This window comes from Littorina saxatilis, linkage group LG6 (genome assembly GCF_037325665.1).
Source record: "Littorina saxatilis isolate snail1 linkage group LG6, US_GU_Lsax_2.0, whole genome shotgun sequence".
NCBI classification, from domain to species: Eukaryota; Metazoa; Mollusca; class Gastropoda; order Littorinimorpha; family Littorinidae; genus Littorina; species Littorina saxatilis.
Window position 1 is genome coordinate 34,149,377 of NC_090250.1, and position 23,191 is coordinate 34,172,567.

Consider the following 23,191-nt stretch of genomic DNA (forward strand, 5'->3'; position numbering starts at 1 on the left):
CATGCATTCAAATGTTGTTGGATGATATGAACGCCTTTCGTTGAACGCGCATCGACAACTACGACTAGAAAGAGTATCCATTTATTTGTTGGACGATATGAAATGTTGACTTCAACCTTTCTTTAAACATAACAACTACGACTTTATGCCTTAAAGAAGTAGTACCCATTTATTTGCTGAATGACATGAAATATTGAGTTCAACATTTTTTTAAAGTGGAAAGGTAGCAACTGTGTCTTAATGTCCAACTCTGCACTTGATATGTAACTGTCACAATGCAGGTATTAAAGCAGCAGAGAAGTTTGCACGTCACGACGTTCATGCAATATATGACGTATCTTACACACTTAAAGTGTCTTTTATTATCTGTATTTTTTATTTGTTAATATTTGAACATATATGACTCTTTCAGTGTGAGAGTAGGAATAGGCAACACACATATTCAAATGAGTAAATGATGACTTACTCATGGCAGCGGCAATGGCAGTTCCTCCCAAGTAACCTAGGTTATTGTTGCCTAGGAACAGTCCTTGCAAGCTGGGTACATTCTGTTGAGAGAAACATTGATAAATAATAATTGTCCTTATCATTTGTATCATGCTTATTTGACAGGATCTACGACAGTCTTCCACTTAAGTGATATCTTTCAAAATACTGATATCGAATTTAGGAAAATGCCTTATTCATAAAGCTTGTAAACCGATTGTGACGAAGACACAAAGTGGTATCAACCACCTCAGGCCAGAAAATAACGCCGAATTGTTGGATTTTCGGTAATAATAAGCGCAAAAGCCAAATTCTTTAATTTTTTGGATGGACCCACTACGCTTTCCATAATTAAATTCGAACGAACAAACTTTGTACTCCTCATAAGTAAGGATTCCTTAAAAGCATTTTAAATACGGATAGCACGCAAAGCAACCCGCATCTGTTATCATACCTAGTACATTTGCAAAGCATGTACATTAAAATTCACAAATAACATTTATATATCGATCCAGTACAAACTAAAACTCATATTAAGGCGGCTGCAGGCCTAGCCTACAAAACAGTGCATGTTTGTGTACATTAACAAAATAACACAGGAAAATAATAAAAGGATATCTAACTAAACTAAAAACACGTCATCATTATTTCGGACCATCGTCTATTGTCCACCATACCCTCATGATTTCAGCGAGGTACTCTGACTCGGTGTGTTCAATCCTGTTGTCTTCCAGCCTCAGACGGGTGATGGTACTGTTGAAACGTAGCGTCTCTGACAATGCCCGCACACCGGCCCTTTCGGGGTTCGTTCCTGACAAGTCCTAAGCATAACCAAAACCACAGAGCATAAGAAAGAGTGAGCACCAAAAGTTAAAACACGAATACACGAATTGTAGGTATGCAAAGACTTAAAGGCAAACACTTTCAATGTAAATTACGGTAATAGTACATGAAGCTTATTCTTACAACGCGTTGTTTCATGCCATGAACGAGGTATACAAAAAAATACCACGGACACATCTTTGATTCCCTCCCACCCCACCCCCCCCTCAATAAATAGGGGAGAATAGGAATAAATGATAAGAAGAAAAAACACACACTTTAGCAACATCAAACAAGCAAACAAAACACACAGACACGCATACACATAGATATACACACACACGCACGCACGCATACAAGCACTTACACACCCACACCCAAACCCATTCACACACACACACACTCACCCCCCCCCCCACATACACACACATATACGCAAACACACACCCACACACACACACACACACACACACACACACGCACACACACACACACACACACACACACACACACACACACGCACACACACACACACACACACACACACACAGAACGCACCACATCCTGTATAGCCACGTTTGCCTGCAGCATTTCGGCGATGTAGCTGACCCCCAGAGCTCCAAGGTTATTGTATGAAAGGTCAAGGATGCGGACTTTCTTATCACGCTGGAAAGAAACTTGAAAGAATGAATAAAATACAAATGTCAGCATATTCGTTGTATTTCCAGCGAGGATTGATTATTACACTTTTGCAGAAAACTATTATTTCTTCACCAAAATGAATAGAATCATCTTATACCACCATCTTACCACAAGGACGATTGAAATCGCTTTGACGTCAGAAGCGCTGAGGTTTGCGGCTCGAAGTGTGACGCAAGTGATGGTGCACTGACGCAGAAAGGCGAGACTCGGTCTGATCCCAAGCCGTTCACAGGCACGATGGTACATTGGTTCTATGTCTTTCGACTTGCGCTGTGCTTCCCTCTCTGTTACCACTGCGACATACCAAATAACTGTGTTTACTGGATATAAAACGCCATGAAAACCAACATACGTACACATTATAAGAAATATAAGCAGATACATAGTACAACCATGCAGGGTAGTAGCTTTTTGTTGACTCCCATGAAGCTCATGAGCTTAGCATGTCTAAGTAGTATATTAACAGTTTAAATCCAAATGTTTCTGGAACAAATGTGAAAAACGAACGTAATTGTCTTTCTTGTTGTCTCTGCTTCCGTAAAAACACGCAGTAGAACAGTTGGTATTCGTAAGTCTTACAGCCACAATAGAAAAGTCGTAATGTTGCGCATTACTGTGGTCTTATGTTACGTTGAATTTTAGTTTACACCACTTCACATTTATTATTTCTAATAATTATGCTACCCCGAAGGTATAACAGATATGTCGAGTTTGTGGACATCAACATAACCCGAGAGGCGAAAGTTGATATCATCTTCGAGATTTAAAACAGTCAAAATATTGTCACGTAAATGAAAGGGTTTATTCCAGGCTAATGTTGGCCAAAGTAATATTTAAAATATTTAAAATTCTGCAACGAAGATGGAACAGCCGCATGGGTACTTGAAAGCTCCCATCTGAATATGCCTGTCAGGCACAGCACTTTCATGACGTGAATACAGCTAGCCAATCACTCACAAGACGTGATGAATATTAAAAGGTGAAATGTTCTTACACAACAGTATCACTCAAGTTTAACAGGTATTTTCATTGCTTTGCTTGTTCTTCTTCAAGGGAGAGCGATAGATTAAGAATCAACGTCACATAATTAGGGGATGACACAATTTCATCTGGTGTTTCACCACGTTGACCGGGCAATTTCCCAGTGTTGAACATGACATACTGATAGTATGGGTGGTGCCTGGCCAATTTGTGCACCCACCGACCGACAAAATTGGCTAGCTTGACAGTACTTTTTCATAGAAAATTCATTTATCACAAAAAGTCAAAAAATGACATCCCTTACAAGAAGTTACCTTGAAAATTGTAATTGATAAGTTTAGTCTGTCTTGTTTCATTTATTTTTTTTATTTTTTTATTATTAATTTTTTTTTTACAGACATAAGACATAAGACTTTATTTCAACCATGTGCAGTACACTAGGGACATGTTTTGGCCAGAGTACAATCAATCAATCCATACACGCCCTTCCAAACATCGCTTGCAATCTCAGTCACACACACGCTCACGCACGCCCGCATACATTCCCCACACAGAACCCACAACAGCACACACGCACAAGCATGCTCCTCCTTAACAAAGCGTGTTTAACCATCAATTGTACATATATATGCGTAAAATAAACAGTATAGAAGTATCAGTAAGAATTATATATGTATCAGACATCAGTTATGACGACAATAACTAAAATCACAAATCCTTAATGATTTTAAAACCAAAACGTTTATTACAATACTACACTGGGTAGGTGAACTTTAAGAAATAAGGTATTTAAAGGCTTGACGGCTGTGTCTCACAACAAAATACCAGGACATAAACCTTGAGTAAAAGCTCAATTTTAACTAAGAACGGCAGTTAGAGGACTTAAGGAGCCAGGACACGCACTGCACTTGGATAAAAACTGTCTCTGAAACGCGTGGTGCGTGTCCTGATCGAGCGAAAACGCCTGCCCGAGGGTAGGGGCCGGAACAACTTGTAAGCAGGGTGCGAGTTGTCTGCCAGAATCTTTTTGACCTTCTGAGCGCTTCGGGATGTGTATATGGAGGCAATGGAGGGAAGCTCACAACCCACAATCTTGGAAGCTGTTCGTACAACTCTGCTTAGGTTGATCTGCTCTGCCTCAGTAGCCCTACTGAACCAGACAGTGATGGAAAAAGACAAGATGCTTTCAATCGTAGCCCTATAGAACTGGATTAAGATTTCTTGCTTCAAGCCGAATTTTTTTAACTGGCGTAGAAAGTAAATGCGCTGCTGGGCCTTTTTGATTATTTGATTTGAGTTTAGCTCCCACGTGAGGGTATTAGAAAGAGTGGTGCCCAGAAATTTGAAGTGTTCGACAGTGTCGACATTTTGATTTTTGATTGATAGAGGAGTCAGAGGGGTCTTTTTTTTCCTGAAATCTACAATCATTTCTTTAGTCTTTTGAACATTAAGTTGTAGGTTGTGAGCATCGCACCAGTCGACCATAGCCCTAATCTCTTCTCTATAAGCAGACTCGTCAGAGTTGCGAATTAGTCCCTCAATAGTTGTGTCATCAGAAAACTTTAAAAATAAGACAGAATCATGGTTTGAAACGCAGTCATTAGTAAAAAGGGTGAACAAAAGAGGTGACAGCACGCAGCCTTGTGGAGCACCTGTGTTCAGTGTGAGTGGGGCAGAGAACATGTTATTAATCTTGACAACCTGAGTTCTATTTAACAGAAACAATTAACAGCCAGGTATAAACAATTAACAGCCAGGACTGAGCGTTTTAACATTACTAAAATCAGTCTTGGGATTATGTGTACAAGAAAGCTACTAAACGGGCGGGTTCCAGCCGCGGGGTCGCGGATTGGTTGGTACTAAGGTTTGTTTGTGATTTTGTCCAATTCGACCCGGCGGCTGGCTCCCAAACGGTTGGTAACTTTCTCGTGCATACTACCCCTGCGCGGTTGGTCAAATTAGACACATGGTGCATTAAAATGGCAATGAAGGATTAAATCGATAAGTGCATGCACAAACCATCACCAAGCAAACCGTGCGATAGTTATTTGTTAAGAAGCAGCATTTAGCTGAAGTGGGCTATACGTGCCTGAATGTATTTCAACATGTGCAAGTGTTTGTGCAGTGCACGCATGCCGAACAGAAATCCTCACCAAACACAGTCTGAACATGATCATATCAATTGTGTATAATCATTACTATTAGTGTAAATATCCTTGCAGAAATGATAATAATTGTGTATAGTAATCATTTATTCATTATTAACTTTAATCAATTATATTTCAATACTTATGAGTATAATAAGAAGTACCTTTGCAGACATACATCACGCCGCCGGTTCGGAACATAATAGTGCTTTACTGTGCATTAATGCGTAATAGTATGTTACCAAAGTGAACATGAAGTAGATACATAAACCGTCACCACACAAAGTGTGTACATAATTGTAAATTGTGCATATGTAGTAATATACCAAGAGCTGCGTCTGTGTCTTAGGTTTTCATGTGTGGAAATATGTCTTACACTTGAGTAGTGATAATGAATACTTCATGAGTGCAAACAAAACCACACAAAAAACATCGTTAGTGCAAACAATTAATGCAGACTAGAGATTGTAATATCTTTTATTCGAGACACTGACTCTCGGCTTACATCCATTTTGTCGGAACAAAATTGACCGTTACAAACCAGGCTTTTCATAATTTTTGTCAGTAAATCAGTGCATAAATTCGTACTTAGCTCAGGTTATAAAAGTGTTACATCCCCACATTAAATCCATGTCTCGACAGTGCGTAAGAATATGAATGACGTCTCTCTCGGCAAAGCCATATTCTTATCCATATTCTTTTATACTGTTTCGACATGGATAAATGTACGAGTCATCAGCTGTGCTGTAACATGTGCATATCCTTGCAATATGTCCTACTTTTTGGTGTTAGGATGAGCATAATTCTCTAGTATTGTGTATCAAAATATTTTCCCGTGCATGGTTGTTCTTGGTGAGGTACATCATACACAAACCTCGCAATCAAATTATGTTCAGTTATGTATGACAATTAGCTGAAGATTGTTTTAGTATTGTTCATTATTCCATAGTTCTGTTTATAATCGTGCATCACCCAGCGTACATACTATCATTAGGATATACACAAACCGTAACCATGATAATAGTCAGTGACATAAGTTTAGTGCAAATTAAAGAAAACGCACCAAATAAGTTACTTACCAATTTTCTTTTCATCTTCACTATCTGATAAAAAAAAAGATAATGGTTGAAACTCTCGGCTTAAACTCATCAAAACGACCAAACACCCAAAAGGTCAAACAACAACAACAACAACAACAACAACAACAACAACAACAACAACAACAACAACAACAACAACAGAAAAAAACATAATTCACCTCCCCCACCTTTTAAACGGAGACAGACAGTATTCCTCAGATTTGAACAGGAAAATTTTTCTACCGTACACTCGTTCATTAAACGTTCAGGCCGCTTTGGGTAAATCAGAATAAATGCTCTACAAGCCGGACAACAACTTTAACTTCTGCACATCTCCTACCCATCCCTCTTCTTTTATTCATCTTCTTTCCCTCCTTCCTTCCTTTACTGTCTTTCTTTATCATCATTATGCAACGTTCATTGCGTTATTAATAGATTTGGTTTATTGAGACAAATTTTCAGCCGTTACCGCCTTATGTTGTACTGTCATGCAGGAACACCACTATAAGCTTCTAGCTTGTTGCTGTTTCTGTGAACTTTGTATACATGTCATGATTGTAACCTTTGTTAAAATAAACTTATGTTTAACAGAAAAAAAGAAAACAAGAAAATGATAGAATGATAGAATATCTTTGGATAACAGCACCACAGATACTTGTATCTCTCTGAAATATCGGCTCCAGAAGAATGAAAATTACACATTATTAGGCTTCAATTTGAAACTACGAGGTGGGCGTCAATGAGGCTTTTGTCGAACGTCAATAGACCATGATAACCGATAAGTTTTATATGAAAGCCTGTCAATGTTATTGTAATTCAATCTGTAACCGAACTTGTTCCTGCATTCATGCGATTGCAACAAAGCTGAAATGATTCCGTTCTGTTCACATATGCCTACTCCTTTCAGTTTACTTACTTGCAAGGGTCACGTTCCTGGAAATGTTCTGACGTATTATCATCGATCCTATCCCTCCGCTCCCGTTTAATTTTTTTAAATATATTTTTTTTAAATTACGGTCGAGGAAAAGCAAACCGTCTCTCCTCTCAAATGCAGTGTTTGGAATAGACTCACGTTGCTCAGAAGTATTCATACATAAATGTACATCAAGCGATCGACGTCATCACTTCGCATGAATTATCCTATCGGTGTTTTGACGCCTCTCAGTCTTTACTACTTGTAAATGACCCTCACGACTAACAGAAACTATTGGAGAGTGTATCAAAGCGCCTCGCGGCAGGTGTTCCATCAACGGGTTGCCGTTGTTCATCAGAATTGAAAACCGGAAATCTGACCAATCACAGAATCTGTTACATTCTTAACCCAGCTTGATTGAATTACAATGAATGTTTCTTTAAAATAGTGAGACACAATAATTCGCAACAACAGAAAAAGATATTGAAGAGAATCATCTGCTACTTTCTACTAGCGCTCTTGTCTCATTTGGCGAAGGTGTTCGCAAAACAGTCACTAAGGCTGAAAAAAGGTCAATACTAGTTCATACCCGCACTACACCCAACTACATCGTTACTCCCCCCCCCATCCCGCACCCCATCTCCCACACCACCCATTTCAAAGCACTCACATTGATCTTCGCCTCGGTCGTAGTCAAAGTAATCGTCGTCGATGTCAAAGTCCCTGATGGCTTGCGTATCCGGGCTAAGCGGCGACTCGGAAGACACAACCGGGCCATAATCTTCGGGCACAATGTCCTGTTCAGCCGGGCCGGTCCTGAAGTACACACCAGGAGAACTTCCTGGAGTGTTGCTACCTCGAGGCCGCTTCCTTGGCGTTCCCCAGGCAGGGATGAGTTCTCGGACTCCGGTCCTTCTAGAATAGACGGTCCGTGTGAATTTGGGGCCCTGGCTCAACGCCAGAGAGTCCTTGCGCTCTTGAGGCGTGGGGCGAGCGTACTCAGCCTTGATCGTCCCGTCGTCGTTGACGATCGTCACTATGCTGAACGTGGAGAACCTTCTGTCCTCTCTCACTGACATTCTCCTCGGATCCTTGTCTCTTCTTTGGAGCAGGTCGTCTCCGAGTAAAGTCTTCTCCCGCTCCTCCATTCGCGCTACCACCTCAGACATGGAGTGGCGGTATTCCGGTGTCGTGTTTATGGTCACGTGGGAGTCACGTGACTGAGGGATTGGCGGCAGGCTGCTCCTTCTCATGTCAATTTCACCATCAATTGCCAGAGTGTCCATTGCTTCATCGTCAGAAGAGCTCGGGTGAAGTCCGTTCTGCATAGCACCACGAGCTGAGGCGACTTCCACCGTCTTTTTCGTCCCGCTAGCACTCGAAGAGCTCATGCCGTGCTTAGCACCCAGAAAGTCTTTTGTAATCATACCGCGGAGCTTTGGCGCTTTTGTTTTAGTCGCGGAGCCCCGCGCTTCGAATGGCTCGTTTGGTGACGCCATTGCAGGGTTCTGAAGACTACTCATCGCAAATGCGGATGTTATATTTGTGTCTGTCGCCAAGGCAACGGCGGACATCTTCGTATATTGGCGTTCCGAAATCTGACCACGTTAATCACTTTTTAATGGTTCGCTCGATGAGATGCGTCGTTTCCATGACGTTGTGTTATAGCCTATCTCTCGTTAGGGGGCTGTGGGAGTAGTGGTAGACGCCAGCGACCACTGAAACATGAAACATGAATGTTTTAACAGCCGCCACAGATGTCTCATCAGAGTACAGCTGAAATGCTTTCACGAAACTAGAAACAAAACTAGCCGAAGCGCATCTGCCTCTCAGTTAAATAATACACTGATAATGACAACATTTAAACACAAATAAAAACACTAAACATAATATAGTACACTCCAAAATCAAATAAACAAGTCAGAACAAATAGTACAAAAACAAGCAAGCAAACAAACAAACGAACAAACAAACACACACTGACACACACATAGACACAGACACAGAGAGTCACACACATTCTAACACACTTACGCCGTAGTTCCACTGAGCCGTTGATAGCATATTTTCTCAATAAGAACATTTAGACCATCGTTAAAACGTCTTATACAATGACAATGAAAGGGAAACATTACAACAACCTGTTCCTTTGTGCAGAAAGAGATGGCGGGTTGTTCGGGCGCTTGATTTTCTTACCTGCGTAAACGATCAGGTCAGCCATGCTCTTACACGGAACGATATCAGACTATGTCAATCACTTTAATGGCTATAATGGCTCGCTCGATGAGAGACACCCTTCCACTCAATTAAACACAATACTTTAACTGCCTGACTGCGTTCTGCGCAGAGCGTGAATTTCTTGTTGGTATGATGTCGTAAATGGTGTCAGTTGCGATTTAGTTCAGACAATAATTATTATCTCTCTGCGCAGGCAGTATCCAGACTGTTCAATTTTGCTATGTGTCCACGTCGAAGAGAATGCTCTCATTACACCCACAGGCCGGGCCAGATATGTAGCGGTCCACATCAATCAATCAATCAATGAGGCTTATATCGCGCATATTCCGTGGGTACAGTTCTAGGCGCTCTGCAGTGATGCCGTGTGAGATGAAATTTTATACGGCCAGTAGATTGCAGCCATTTCGGCGCATATTTACCTTTCGCGGCCTATTATTCCAAGTCACACGGGTATAGGTAGACAATTATTAACTGTGCCTAAGCAATTTTGCCAGGAAAGACCCTTTTGTCAATCGTGGGATCTTTAACGTGCACACCCAATGTAGTGTACACGGGGGGAGGGTTCGGACACCGAAGAGAGTCTGCACACAAAGTTGACTCTGAAATAAATTTCCGCCGAACCTGGGATCGAACTCACGCTGACAGCGGCCAACTGAATACAAATCCAGCGCGCTACCAACTGAGCTATATCCCCGCCCACATGATGAATAACATAAGAGGGAATTAGGTAACGGATTCAATTCAACTTTTTTAGTATCTTAAAAATACACCATCAAAAAACACACCTTAAAAATACATTAATGAACTATTTAAATAAAAATATTTACAAAAAAAAACTACAACATGATGTATCGTGTCTACAACCCCGGTTTTAATAGCGAGCCATTATAGCCATTAAAGTGATTGACATAGTCTGATATCGTTCCGTGTATTTATTATTTAAGCCTAAATCATTTAAAAATACACCTTTCTGTGTGTGTTCTCTGTGAGAAAAAACAAACAAACCAAAACTGCAACATGATGTATCGTGTCTACAACCCCGGTTTGCATAACACCGTCACAGGAAAGCCATTTTGAGTTGTTTATTGGACGTTGTTCAAAAAGAATAACATTTACTAGCAGGAGTTTCAGCTTCAATGACGCAACTGTTATGTAAATAAACATTGATGGCGAAATCGATGCCATAAATTTAACGTGCATGTCGCCGAAACTTAAAGGCAGTGTCCTTCCCGTAAAAACAATTCCACTCACAATCTTAGGGCGAGAAAGGCTTTTGCGTGAGATAACACGAACCCTACACTTGGATTTATATACCAAAAACAAAACAAAACAACTTTTTTTAACAGCTTCGGCCCTTTCTGTTCAGACTGTGAATTATTTGATGAACTAATTTCTCTACTCACTGGGGCATGGGGTTAATCTGCAAAATAAATTCTTCAATAAATTCCAACCACGCATCTACAGCAGTCGGGATGCTGAGTTTTGGTACGTGTCCGAGTGGATGGATGGGGCTGTCCAATGTAAGCGTCTGGAATTTGTTTTAGATGGTGGGCCGAACCGTTCACACGGGAAGGGTTGTGCCTTTAACAGTTTATCCTTCAACACGTAGGCTTCCAAACCGATGACATCCATCACATGTGATGGAAAACACCATTACCTCCACAGGACAAAGAACATGAAGAATAATGACCCGTCTCCTTGAGTACATGTGTTTACAAATATGCAAATGTTACGGGCCTTTTCTTCGCCTACGAGGTCTCAACGACGCAGGAGTATAGAGAAGTTTTCCTTCCTAAAAATATTCCTGAATTTACCAGTTCGGCCTTTAGGTTGATTTTTTTGTCTTAAAAAAACGTACTGTTGACGAATATCCGTGACGAACTAAGATTCCAGAGACGAGGCAATTGTGTTCGCATATAGCCTTAGTTCTGACGTAAGTATGATGTTTAAGATGCTTTTAATCTCGGCCAGCATATTTAAATCAACCAACAGGCTTTTACAAAGTACTCAGCCGCCTATTACGTAGTATACGTAGACCTACAATAACACGTTTCTCGACACGTTTCATAAAATTTAATGAAATAAACGAACTTTGCAGAGGAAAATATCAGTCGAGATGTCATGAAAACACACACACACACACACACACACACACACACACACACACACACACACACACACACACACACACACACACACACACACACACACACACGCACACACACAAACACGCATACACACACACGCAGGCATACACACACACACATGCATACACGCGCACACACACACACACACACACACACACACACGCACGCATACACACACACACACATGCATACCCACGCACACACACACACACACACACACACACACACACACACACACACACACACTAACACGCACATTTACACACACACACATACACACATGCACGCACACATACACACACACACACCAAGACACACACACACAGACACACAAAGACACACACAGACACACACACACACATACACACACACATACACACTAAGACACACACGCACACACACACGCGCGCGCACACACACACACACCCCTACCTACCCCGCCCCCCGCCCCACACACACCTACCCCCCCACACACACACACCCATAAGCACAGACCGGAATGTAAAACGTTTTTTCAAGTTAGAGTGGGTAGGGGTTAATGAAAATGTCATGGACACATGTGTCAGCCGACCTCACAGTTGGCAGGTGAGAGGTTTGACAGAAACGCCACCAGCCTTTATGTTTCTCCAAGAGCAACGCTCATCAGACAGTATTCCCAACATTCTATACCACGAGCAAAGCAAGAGGCACAGCCCACAACTAATTGTCAAGAAAACTAGTCGTGTTTTTGCCAGCAGGACCTGTACTTACACGCTTACGCACATTCGTCCGAGGTGGTCATTATGGTCGTTATGGTCCATATGCAGAAAACATGAGACATGTCACAAAAACAGCTGGACAGGTTGAAACATGCGCATAATACGTGAATCTGGCCAAAGATAGTAATGGAAACAAAGAGGAAGAACACGGCAAACGGAGAAAAATAATTAGCAGACTCTAATCTTTCCAGTGCACATTTATGACCAAACGATGTAATTATATGTTTGTTCTTATTGAATGAGCTGTTTCTTGGATCAACATTACGTTTTCCGAGACAGATTCAGATTGTCAAATACTGTTAAAAATAATTCCGTTAAATTAATGAACAAATGAAAAAAGAATGAAACAATCAAGCAAGCAATAAATCAATCAATATACGGTTTAACTAATTAAATCAAGCAATAATCAATCACTAAATTAATGAATAAATACATAGATACATCAATAAAAACAAAAACAAAATAATCAATCAATCAATCAATCAATCAATGATTAAAATGATTATTCAAATAAATTAATCAATGACTGAAAGAAAGCTTACACCACCAAACCTGAAACTGTTGACTTGTGAGTGCCAGATATCAAGAAACCCAAAAGTCAGCAATCAAAGAGATCCACATAATATTTACAAAACCAAGGTGTCACCAGCGGTAAGCATATCTACTTTATAGCTATAATTATACCCTCCATTCAGCTGATACGAATGCCGTTTTTAAAGTTGATCATCGGGATCTTTTGAAGTATTCAGCACTTTTCGTGTTTCTTACAATAGTTTCACCAAGCTGAACTGGCACCTCAAACATTGTCGTCAAAAAGATGAGACTTTACTGCACCAACGTGTTAGAATAAATCTTTTCATCTTAGCGTAGGCTTTTTTACCGTTTTGTTCAAAGCCAAGGAAAGCCTTGGGGTATCTATTTTGTATGGTTAACGAAATATTGAACAAAGTAAGCTTTGAAGCTTTAAATATAAGGCATATGCGATTTCAACAGTTTGCATTGCATATAAAAGCGAAGGATTTCCGTGCTCATTGAAGCGTGTAGGGGAGACCGGGGCTAGTCCGCCCCCGGGGCACATCCGTCTTTGTCTGTTTATTCTTACGTTTGCCAACTTTTAGTCATTCACACCATGTGGGAGTGGTGTCCCTTCTTCCCGCCATATCCTGCAGAAGTTCAGAGGTTGAGCGCCCATATATCGTGAGTACAGATCACAAAAAGTGTTTTTCTTCATTTTTGTAACATGAATGCATAGGAGTTGACTTATGTTTTGATGCATTGCCTCTGAGGACAAATACTTAGTCTTAGTGTCGAGTGAAAGTGCGTTAAATAAGGTCGAGTTCTGACGAAAGTTTTGCTTCTTCCTTCCCATGTTGTGCTCGTTATCTGGCACTAGAGTTGCCTGCCCGTGCAGGGGCAAGTCCGCCTATTTGTCATGGGGCATGTTCGCCGTAAGCAGTATGTACAACAAATGTTCATGCGCACATAAAAACTGTCTGCACATTGATATCAGCTACACATTTGTCTTGATGTAAAATAAAAAAATCAGTCTTCTAGTTCATCAAACTCGCCAGTTATGCTACCAAAAGCATAAAAGTAGCATAAAAGTAGGCGGACTAGCCCCGGTCTCCCCTAACGTAATTTTGTGTTACATTCTTTCATATTTTGTCATTGGTATTTTTGAACCTAAATATTGAAGGGAATTAAAAAAGCTTTCCCACTAAAGCTTGCCCACTACTAGTCTTGTACCTACTATGGGATGAGAGCGGCGGACTTGCCCCACCCTGTAGGCGGACTTACCCCGACTTGGGGCAAGTTCGCCTACGTTAGGGTAGGTCTACTTAAAGCAGTATGTACTACAAATGTTCATGCGCACATAAAAACATACGTCTGCACATTGATATCAGCTACACATTTGTCTTGATGTAAAATAAAAAATCAGTCTTCTAGTTCATCAAACTCGCCAGTTATGCTACCAAAAGCATAAAAGTAGGCGGACTAGCCCCGGTCTCCCCTACTTCAACTCAAAGCGCTTTTAAAAGGTAGCAAAACTTGATTCTTTGAGTTTATGTTGAACTATCAGCACCGACTATTCATTACTCGGTCCTCTCTCTCTCTCTCTCTCTCTCTCTCTCTCTCTCTCTCTCTCTCTCTCTCTCTCTCTCTTTCTCTCTCTCTCTCTCTCTCTCTCTCTCTCTCTCTCTCTCTCTCTTTCTTTTCTCATTCTCTCTCTCACTCTCTCCTGAGCTTAGGTTCCAATGGGATTCACAAAAGGACATCACACCTTTAACAAAACCTGGCAGGTCTCACGTTTCACAACCGACAGAAGCTTCTTTCTTTTTTCCTTTTTTTTTGGTACCTTTTAGCTCATCTGAATTAATTTATGTAACGATATGTTCTTGACAAAAACGAACGATACAGAATCTTCTTCAGGGGTTATTTATGACCGAACGTCCTTTCTCCGAGACCAGACCAAACAACAAAGTGTACTGTACGGTCTAAGTAACCGACCAAAAGGGGCAAACATGTCATTAACACACACGACGTGTCTCTATAATTAAAGGTAACGTCCGAAAGATTGCTCTTAGGCTGTTGTCCGGTTTTTCTTTCAAGGGGTAGCCTACTTTGATCCCGGATCACGCACAATTAGAGGTGAGAGTTGCCGGTGAAAGGTCTGTATTGTAGGCCACATTTCACGGGGCCTGGTAACACGCCTATATATAGTGGATTGATACAGTTTTCAAAGGAAGAACACTCCCCCGAAAGCGGAGTATGGCTGCCTAAATGGCGAGGTAAAAAGAGTCATACGCGCAAAAACGGTGGGAATTTCATCCCACGAAAAAAGCAAGAACAATCTCCATTGATTATTTGTGTGCGTGTTAACTCGCCTTGCCCTGCCCCTTTTTCTTACACCCTTAATTCGGGTCCGCTTGTGGAGAACTGTGTTTTTCTCCGGTGGTAAAACGAACACCGATTTGTTCGTTCCTGTTTCTGATTGCACTAATTAGGGTTATTTAACACGTAAATGAAGTTTCGGTGATTAAAAGGAGAATATAGAGAGGAAGGTTTAAGGCTACTTTTTCTTTTCGTGAACTGATCGTAATCTGTCGTCGTTCTTAAACTTTCTTTGACTTTGGTTTTTCTTCACAAACATAAAAACAATCCTTTTGAATAACAGATCGACAGGAAAAGAAACAAAAGGGAAAGGAGAAAAAAAGAGAGGACGAAAGGAAGACAGAAGGTGAAAAAATTAACAGATTTGATAAGGTAAGGTTCACGTGGGAGCCACCGTCATCTTCAAAATCGATGCTTAAAAAAAGTTCAGGCTTTGAACTAAATTCTGTTCAGATAAGAATGGACTATCACTCATGCTTCCGCTTCTAATAATAGTTATTTTGACAAGTGTCAAGCAGCGAGACCTTTATTTTTGGTATGTGGGTCACACACCCACACCCACACCCCCACACACACACACGCACACACACACACATACACGCACACACACACACACGCACGCACGCACACACCCACGCACGCACGCACACACACACACACATACACGCACACACACACGCACGCACGCACCACGCACGCACGCACACACACACACACACACACACACACACACACACACACACACACACACACAAACATGTACCATACAAGTTGATACAAAACTCCTCTGGTATTGGAACTAATCCTTTTATCCCTCTCCCGCTGCCGTTCAACCTGGTTTGCCTAAAAGAGGATTGCCAATACAGAAATGTAGATGTTTTTGAACAGTCGGTATTTTTTTGCCCCAACTTCTGACCTTTGGAGATAAAATTGCATCAGTGACAACTCCTAGGTTATTAAAAAAAACGCCATAAAAAGAAACAACCAATTAAACAAACAAACACATAAAAACACAAATTAATGTAAACAAAACAAAACAAACTCACACACAAACAAACACACTTTTTCAAGGAACAAAACCAAATATTTGACACGCGAAAAAGAATGCATGTGGAATATCCATCATGGGTATTTAACATGTTAGCAAAGTTATTATAAATGAACATCACAAAATAACGTAAACGTTCAATGCTGTATATTGGCACTTTACCTTTAATTTAACGTTTAGCTGTTCTGTCGGAAAAACCGTGAACAATCATCTGAGGATTTCTTTACCCGTTGTTTCTTGAAATCTCATGTCCAAAGAAATATAGGATGACAGAACAAACGAGATAGGGAGAAAGAGACAGATAGAAAGCGGAACGAAGAAGGTAGAGAGAGAGAGAGAGAGAGAGAGAGAGAGAGAGAGAGAGAGAGAGAGAGAGAGAGAGAGAGAGAGAGAGAGAGAGAGAGAGAGAGAGAGAGAGAGAGAGAGAGAGAGAGAGAGAGAGAGAGAGAGAGAGAGAGAGAGAGAGGGAGAGAGAGAGAGAGAGAGAGAGAGAGAGTGAGTGAGAGAGAGAGAGAGAGTAGGAAAAAGGGCATACAATCAAAAACTGTTGGAACCGAGTGCTTCGTGTGCTGCGCAAATGAATCGCACAGCAGTTCCAGGTTCAACCATTGCCGTTTTTGTGTGTTCATAAATCGATTACATTTATATATCCTTTGATGTAAGCTTTCTTTTTTTTCCTTTTCTTTTTGTCCTTTGAAGACAGCTGGCTGTCACACTTTCATATGATTGCACTTCGGAACCTGAACACACCCAGATATTAAGATTGATTTACACTTCATACACACGCTGTGATCTTTAAACAGGATTATTACCAGCCGACAAGATTTCAAAGACATTCTACAGTGAATGCACCCATCATATTATTAGGGGCGTTATTAGAGAACCATGGTCGTTTTCAACGAGATTCTATCGATGATTTCCCCTTTTCACTCCTATGTAAAACTTCATTCTTTCCGCTTGAATTAGTTTTTATATTGGAACTGTGCCCCTTTGGCTTTATTTTGTTCCAGTCTAGTTACCGGTATATTTAAGCATTGTGCGATTTAATTCTGAGATAAACAATGTTCCTTTAAAGATTTTGTTTTGGCAACTATTCGTTTTAATGATAACATCTGTTAGTGCGACAATAACATCAATACGCCCCGTGCACTGAAGCAAACCCACAGGGTTCAATCAGACAACTGGGGTGCTAAGAAGTAAAGAAAGGAAGAAAGAAACGAGGTAAGGAGCGGTATTGTGGGCGAAAGAAAATGACATGGCCAAACCGTCCTTTCATAATGCATAAAAGCCCCGTGGCAGAGGTAAATATGTCAGTAAATATGACTCACATGTATGCAATTCTTGCTTTCAAGAAAGCAATTCTGCTTAAATCGAATCTTCGATAAAGCGTTTTGGTTTCCACTTTCTCCGTTTACCACAACTGTGACCTTTTTATGTGCGTAGAAGTAACACCATGCGGATTAATAACTGAACTGGAAGAAAAATATAAGCACAGGACACGTGTGATAAAACTTAATAATTATGACCATTTAGAAAACAAAACAACTGGGCTTCTCGACGCTGAATATCTTAGCAACGCCATTGCGCAAGCATTTAGTACTAATACTACTTAGTTGAAAAATAAATGCCCTCCACCACCCACCACCCCTCCACAGACAGACAGACAGACAGACAGACCGACAGACAGACACACAGACACACAGACACACAGACACACACACACACACACACAGACACACACACACACACACACACACACACCACACAAACACACACACACACACACACTCACCCACCCAACAACCCCCCCCCACCTACCACCAATCCCCATCCCCCCCCCCCCCCCACGTTCCTAACAAACGACCGGAGTAACGTATCGCGGCGATGCATAATAGTTCGATTGTTTTGACCCCGATCCTTTATACCACACAGGAAATATGTTGAGTAAATCAATGCCTTTCAAACTTAGCTTAACATGGGTACTGTGAAGTTGGTGTCAAATGGCTTTCCGCTTGAGAAAACATACATACTGGTTTTCCGAACACAAGGTAAACGCAGACAGTACAAACCATCGAAGTGATTTTCAAGGGTACTGATTTTCCCGTGTGGTAGTTTAAAATGACATCGGACGCGTGAGAGTCACGTCACGAAATTTACAATGTCTATGCCGGTACGGTGAAATATCAGATTTTAATGTGGATATACAAAGTTTCGAGTCTTTTTGTACATGACTTTGCTTGCTGTACATAATAATAATAAAAATAATAATAATAATAATAATAATAATAATAATAATAATAATAATAATAATAATTGTCAGTAAGTACTGGTGTCACATGACTGATGTGAACCAGTTGATTGGCTAATGGCGATGCGCTAAAACTGTTAGCGCACTCTTGGAGTGCGCTAACTTTTCCACAGAGCGTATTCTTACGCCCTTTACCTAAGCAAGACTGTGCTCTCATCCTCAGAATTAATTACTGACATGTAGCTTATATTTTCCACAATACCAAATGACCATAAATTCCCTGCTTCTCAATTAAAGCAGAAGTGGGTTTTTTTCTGACAGATTGCATGTGCCTGTGCCACAGTGCGGCTGCCACTGATCTAAAAATACAAGCCGCTGTGTTTCATCTAATTCTCGCCGACTTGCATAGATTCTTCTCATCGTGTTAGTGGCATGTAGCTTATCATCCACATTACCAAATGATGAGTTAATATAAAATTCCCACCCGCTAGCAGAAAACACAAGTGTTATTCCGATATCGTACCACTACCAGCTAGACCAGTTTGGAAGACTGACTCGATCGACTCTGTCATACGTAGCCGCACTGACTACAGTGAAATACGACTGCATCAGTTCAGTAAATGAATGGTTTCCGAATTATTATTTCAAGGCAAGAACAATCGTAATCGAAAACGTGTAGGGTTCAGAACGTTCTTACCATTATAAGACTTATTACCAGCGTGCCTCGTGCGTGCAGACTCAGTCAGTGCAGACTGCATGCAGTGGTTTGATTGCCCTAGCAGACGACATAAACCCCGCTCAGCAAATTAACATGTTGGGCAAATGTGAACGAAAAAACGATGGGGATATAATACGTGTAGGGTTCAGAGCATTCTTACCGTTCATATTTAGTATCAGACTCCCCGATGAGTGAAGATACAACACGAGAAATATGCCACATTTGTTTTGAAAATGTGCGAACCGTCGAGTCCCGCGGCTTCGAGTCAATTCAAGGGGAGTCACTCCGCACAGTCAATCCGTCGAAGCTCGACTGGAGGTTTCGAATCGCAAATAATGAAGAGCACAGCCCTTTCTCCGAGTTCAAATGAGGTCTCTCTGAAAGATCATCACTGTTCAGATTAACGCTACTCTGGAATTTACCAACAGAAATTAAAATGCGTGTGACGAAAGCACGACACACTTGAGACACCCCACACAAAAGTAGATCTTTACTGTACACGACCTGACCACACAGTTATGCCTATTCAAATGCGCGTTGCAAAATGTGCGCTTGGAATCTTCTTTTTTCTATGGCGGTACTGACAATATCGTTATTGAAACAATCCCAGTGCACTAAGGGATTTATAGAGCAAATCTCGAAAATAATTATTGAACTCAGCGCTATGCGCTTCGTTCAATAATGAATTTTCTCGATTTGCTCTATAAATCCCTTAGTGCACTGGGATGTCTCAATAACTTAAATAATAACAATAATAATAATAATAATAATAATAATAATAATAATAATAATAATAATAATTGTCAGTAAGTACTGGTGTCACATGACTGATGTGAACCAGTTGATTGGCTAATGGCGATGCGCTAAAACTGTTAGCGCACTCTTGGAGTGCGCTAACTTTTCCACAGAGCGTATTCTTCCGCCCTTTGCTTCTAAAAGCGAGAGTGTAGCCTACTCTCATCCTCAGAATTAATTAATGACATGTAGCTTATATTCTCCACAATACCAATGATTAAGACCATAAATTTCCTGCTTCTCAATTAAAGCAGAAGATGTTGGTTTTTTTCTGACAGATTGCATGTGCCTGTGCCACAGTTGCCACTGATCTAAAAATAGAACCCGCTGTGTCTAATTTTTCAGTTTCGACTTGCGAAGATTCCTCTCATAATTATGCCATGTTAGTGGCATGTAGTTTATTGTCCACATTACCAAATGATGAGTTAGTATACAATTCCCAGCAGCTAACAGAAAACACAAGTGTAGCAGCAGAGACGGTAGCAAGCTAGATCAGCACGTAGCAGACTACACTGAAATACGACTGCATCTGTTCAGTAAATGAATGTTTTCCGAATTATTATTTCAAGGCAAGAACAATCGGAATCGAAAACGTGTAGGGTTTAGAACGTTCTTACCATATATAAGACTTATTACCAGCCTGCCTCATGCGTGCAGACTCAGTGCAACGTGACGAGCAATTTTTGTTTTTGAAATGAGACTCAGTGCAGTGGTTCGATTGCCATAGCTTAGCAGACGACATAAATCCCGCTCAGCAAATTAACATGTTGGGCAAATGTGAACGATAAAACGATGGGGATATAATACGTGTAGGGTTCAGAGCATTCTTACCGTTCATATTTAGTACCAGACTCCCCGATGAGTGAAGATACCACACGAGAAACATGCCACATTTATTTTGAAAATGTGCTTACCGTCGACCTTGGCAAGGGGCAACACTCTGCACAGTCAATCTGTCGAAGCTCGATGAAGGTTTCGAATCGCAAATAACTAAGAGCACAGTCCTTTCTCCGAGTTTAAATGAGGTCTCTATGAAAGATCATCACTTTTTAGCTTAACGCTACACTGGAATTTACCAACAGAAATTAAAACAAGAGTTTGCGTGTGACGAAAGCACGACACACTTGAGACAGCCCACACAAAAGTAGATCTGACACAAACCTGACCACACAGTTATGCCTATCCAAATGCGCGTTGCAAAATGTGCGTTTTGAATCTTCTTTTTTCTCTGGCGGTACTGACAATATCGTTATTGAAACAATCCCAGTGCACTAAGGGATTTATAGAGCAAATCTCGAAAAATAATTATTGAACTCAGCGCTATGCGCTTCGTTCAATAATGAATTTTCTCGATTTGCTCTATAAATCCCTTAGTGCACTGGGATGTCTCAATAACTTAAATAATAATAATAATAATAATAATAATAATAATAATAATAATAATAATAATAATAATAATAATAATAATAATAATAATAATAATAATAATAATAATTGTCAGTAAGTACTGGTGTCACATGACTGATGTGAACCAGTTGATTGGCTAATGGCGATGCGCTAAAACTGTTAGCGCACTCTTGGAGTGCGCTAACTTTTCCACAGAGCGTATTCTTCCGCCCTTTGCCCAAGCGAGACTGTGCTCTCATTCTCAGAATTAATTAACGACATATGTAGCTTATATTCTCCACAATACCAAATGACCATAAATTCCCTGCTTCTGAATTAAAGCAGAAGTGGGTTTTTTTTGACAGAAAGAGAGAGAGAAAGAGAGAGAGAGAGAGAGAAAGAGAAAGAGAGAGAGAGTGTGCACCGAGAGAGAGAGAGAGAGAGAGAGAGAGACAGAGAGAGAGTGCGTGAGAGAGAGAGAGAGCGAGAGAGAGAGAGAGAGAGAGAGAGAGAGAGAGAGAGAGAGAGAGAGAGAGAGAGAGAGAGAGAGAGAGAGAGAGAGAGAGAGAGAGAAGTAGACGCATCGATTGTGCTTTCACTTTACATGTTTATCTGTTCGAAACGGCCGGACTGTCCAATACATTCCTTATAATATTGAATTTGAAATATTTTCCGTGTGACTTAAAACAGAAAGTGAACCTAATTTTTGATCATATAAGTTTAGATAGTTGTCGCTCGATCCCCAATTTACCTTAAAATGATAAACATGATTGTTAGGTTTGTAAGGAAAACATTTCGTTTTGTTATTTATGAAAGATAATTGCATATGTGTCATTTCATTTATGTATTTAATTATCAACAATACACATTTTCCTGATTGTTAAAATCTAAAGAATTAGAAGAATAGTTAATTAAACAAAATACGAACCAGTTCGCTCTGTTATACTAATAGCATGTGGAGAAAATAAGCTATACGGACACCTTACCTGTATGTTCAGTTCCCACAAAGACTCGTCAAGCATGAAAGACACTCTTCCAGCCTATTTCACCTATATCAGATTGAACACAAATGTGACCCTCCACCACGAAATGAGTCGCATGTCACCTCGCGCGGTTCTGCGCTAGGCTTAATATAAGTCCGGGGAGTGTCTGGTAACAGTGTGAGGGTCACCTTAGTCACAGGCTTATAACTCAAACAGTTTTCGCTCTTTTCTAAAACGGTTTTCACCACTGGATAGAGCATAACAAAATATTCAGGAACATGTAAAAATATGAAAATCATGCAAAGGTGACATGCGACTCAATCCGTGGTGGAGGGTCACAAATGTTCAACCTGTGCTTTTCTTTAAACACTGCACTCCCTTGATTACACATGATTATCGGTTCAGAGCATTTGAACCCCACTGTTCCAATTTTTATAGATCTCCTTTCCGTGTTATTCTTTGAAACACAAACTAAACCTATCGACTCCCACTCTGTGAGTCAAGTTTCTGTCGGAGTGTAGCAAACGAAAAACTCAACTCCGTTGCCGTCAGAAGACCGACGTTCGCCGAGCGTCAGTGTGCCAAAGAGAAGCAGCTCTTGTGTTATTTTGTGAGTGGAAACTTGAAGGGCAGATAAAACCTGCGCAGAGTCAGCGGCACAGACGACGCACTGCATATTATTGATGCTGCGATAGGGATTATGACGAGTACTTGGCCTGTTTTCTTTTCACGCAACGTGTAGCGGGCTGGGATAATCTGCTGAGCGTCGTCTGTGCCGCTGACTCTGCGCAGGTATAATCTGCCCCTAAGCTCTACCGTAGCGGGACGAACTTGAAAGCCACCGTTTG

The 23,191-nt window shown here is 40.8% G+C and overlaps 1 protein-coding gene across 2 annotated transcripts in view; it reads right to left on the reverse strand.

Annotated features, from left to right (window-relative positions):
- Positions 1-23,191, reverse strand: part of LOC138969073 (leucine-rich repeat-containing protein 45-like) — a 35,398-nt gene that overhangs the window by 5,657 nt on the left and 6,550 nt on the right. Inside the window, exons 1-6 of one of the 2 annotated variants that reach the window (XM_070341777.1) lie at positions 22,347-22,606; positions 7,801-8,848; positions 2,119-2,303; positions 1,867-1,974; positions 1,164-1,307; positions 467-548 (exon numbers count right to left, since the gene is read on the reverse strand). In XM_070341777.1, the coding sequence (XP_070197878.1) occupies positions 467-548; positions 1,164-1,307; positions 1,867-1,974; positions 2,119-2,303; positions 7,801-8,704 (1,423 nt within the window). In that variant the 5' untranslated portion in view covers positions 8,705-8,848; positions 22,347-22,606. Of the gene's footprint in view, positions 1-466; positions 549-1,163; positions 1,308-1,866; positions 1,975-2,118; positions 2,304-7,800; positions 8,849-22,346; positions 22,607-23,191 lie in introns of those variants that run through there. The other variant, XM_070341776.1, reaches the window with a different exon arrangement.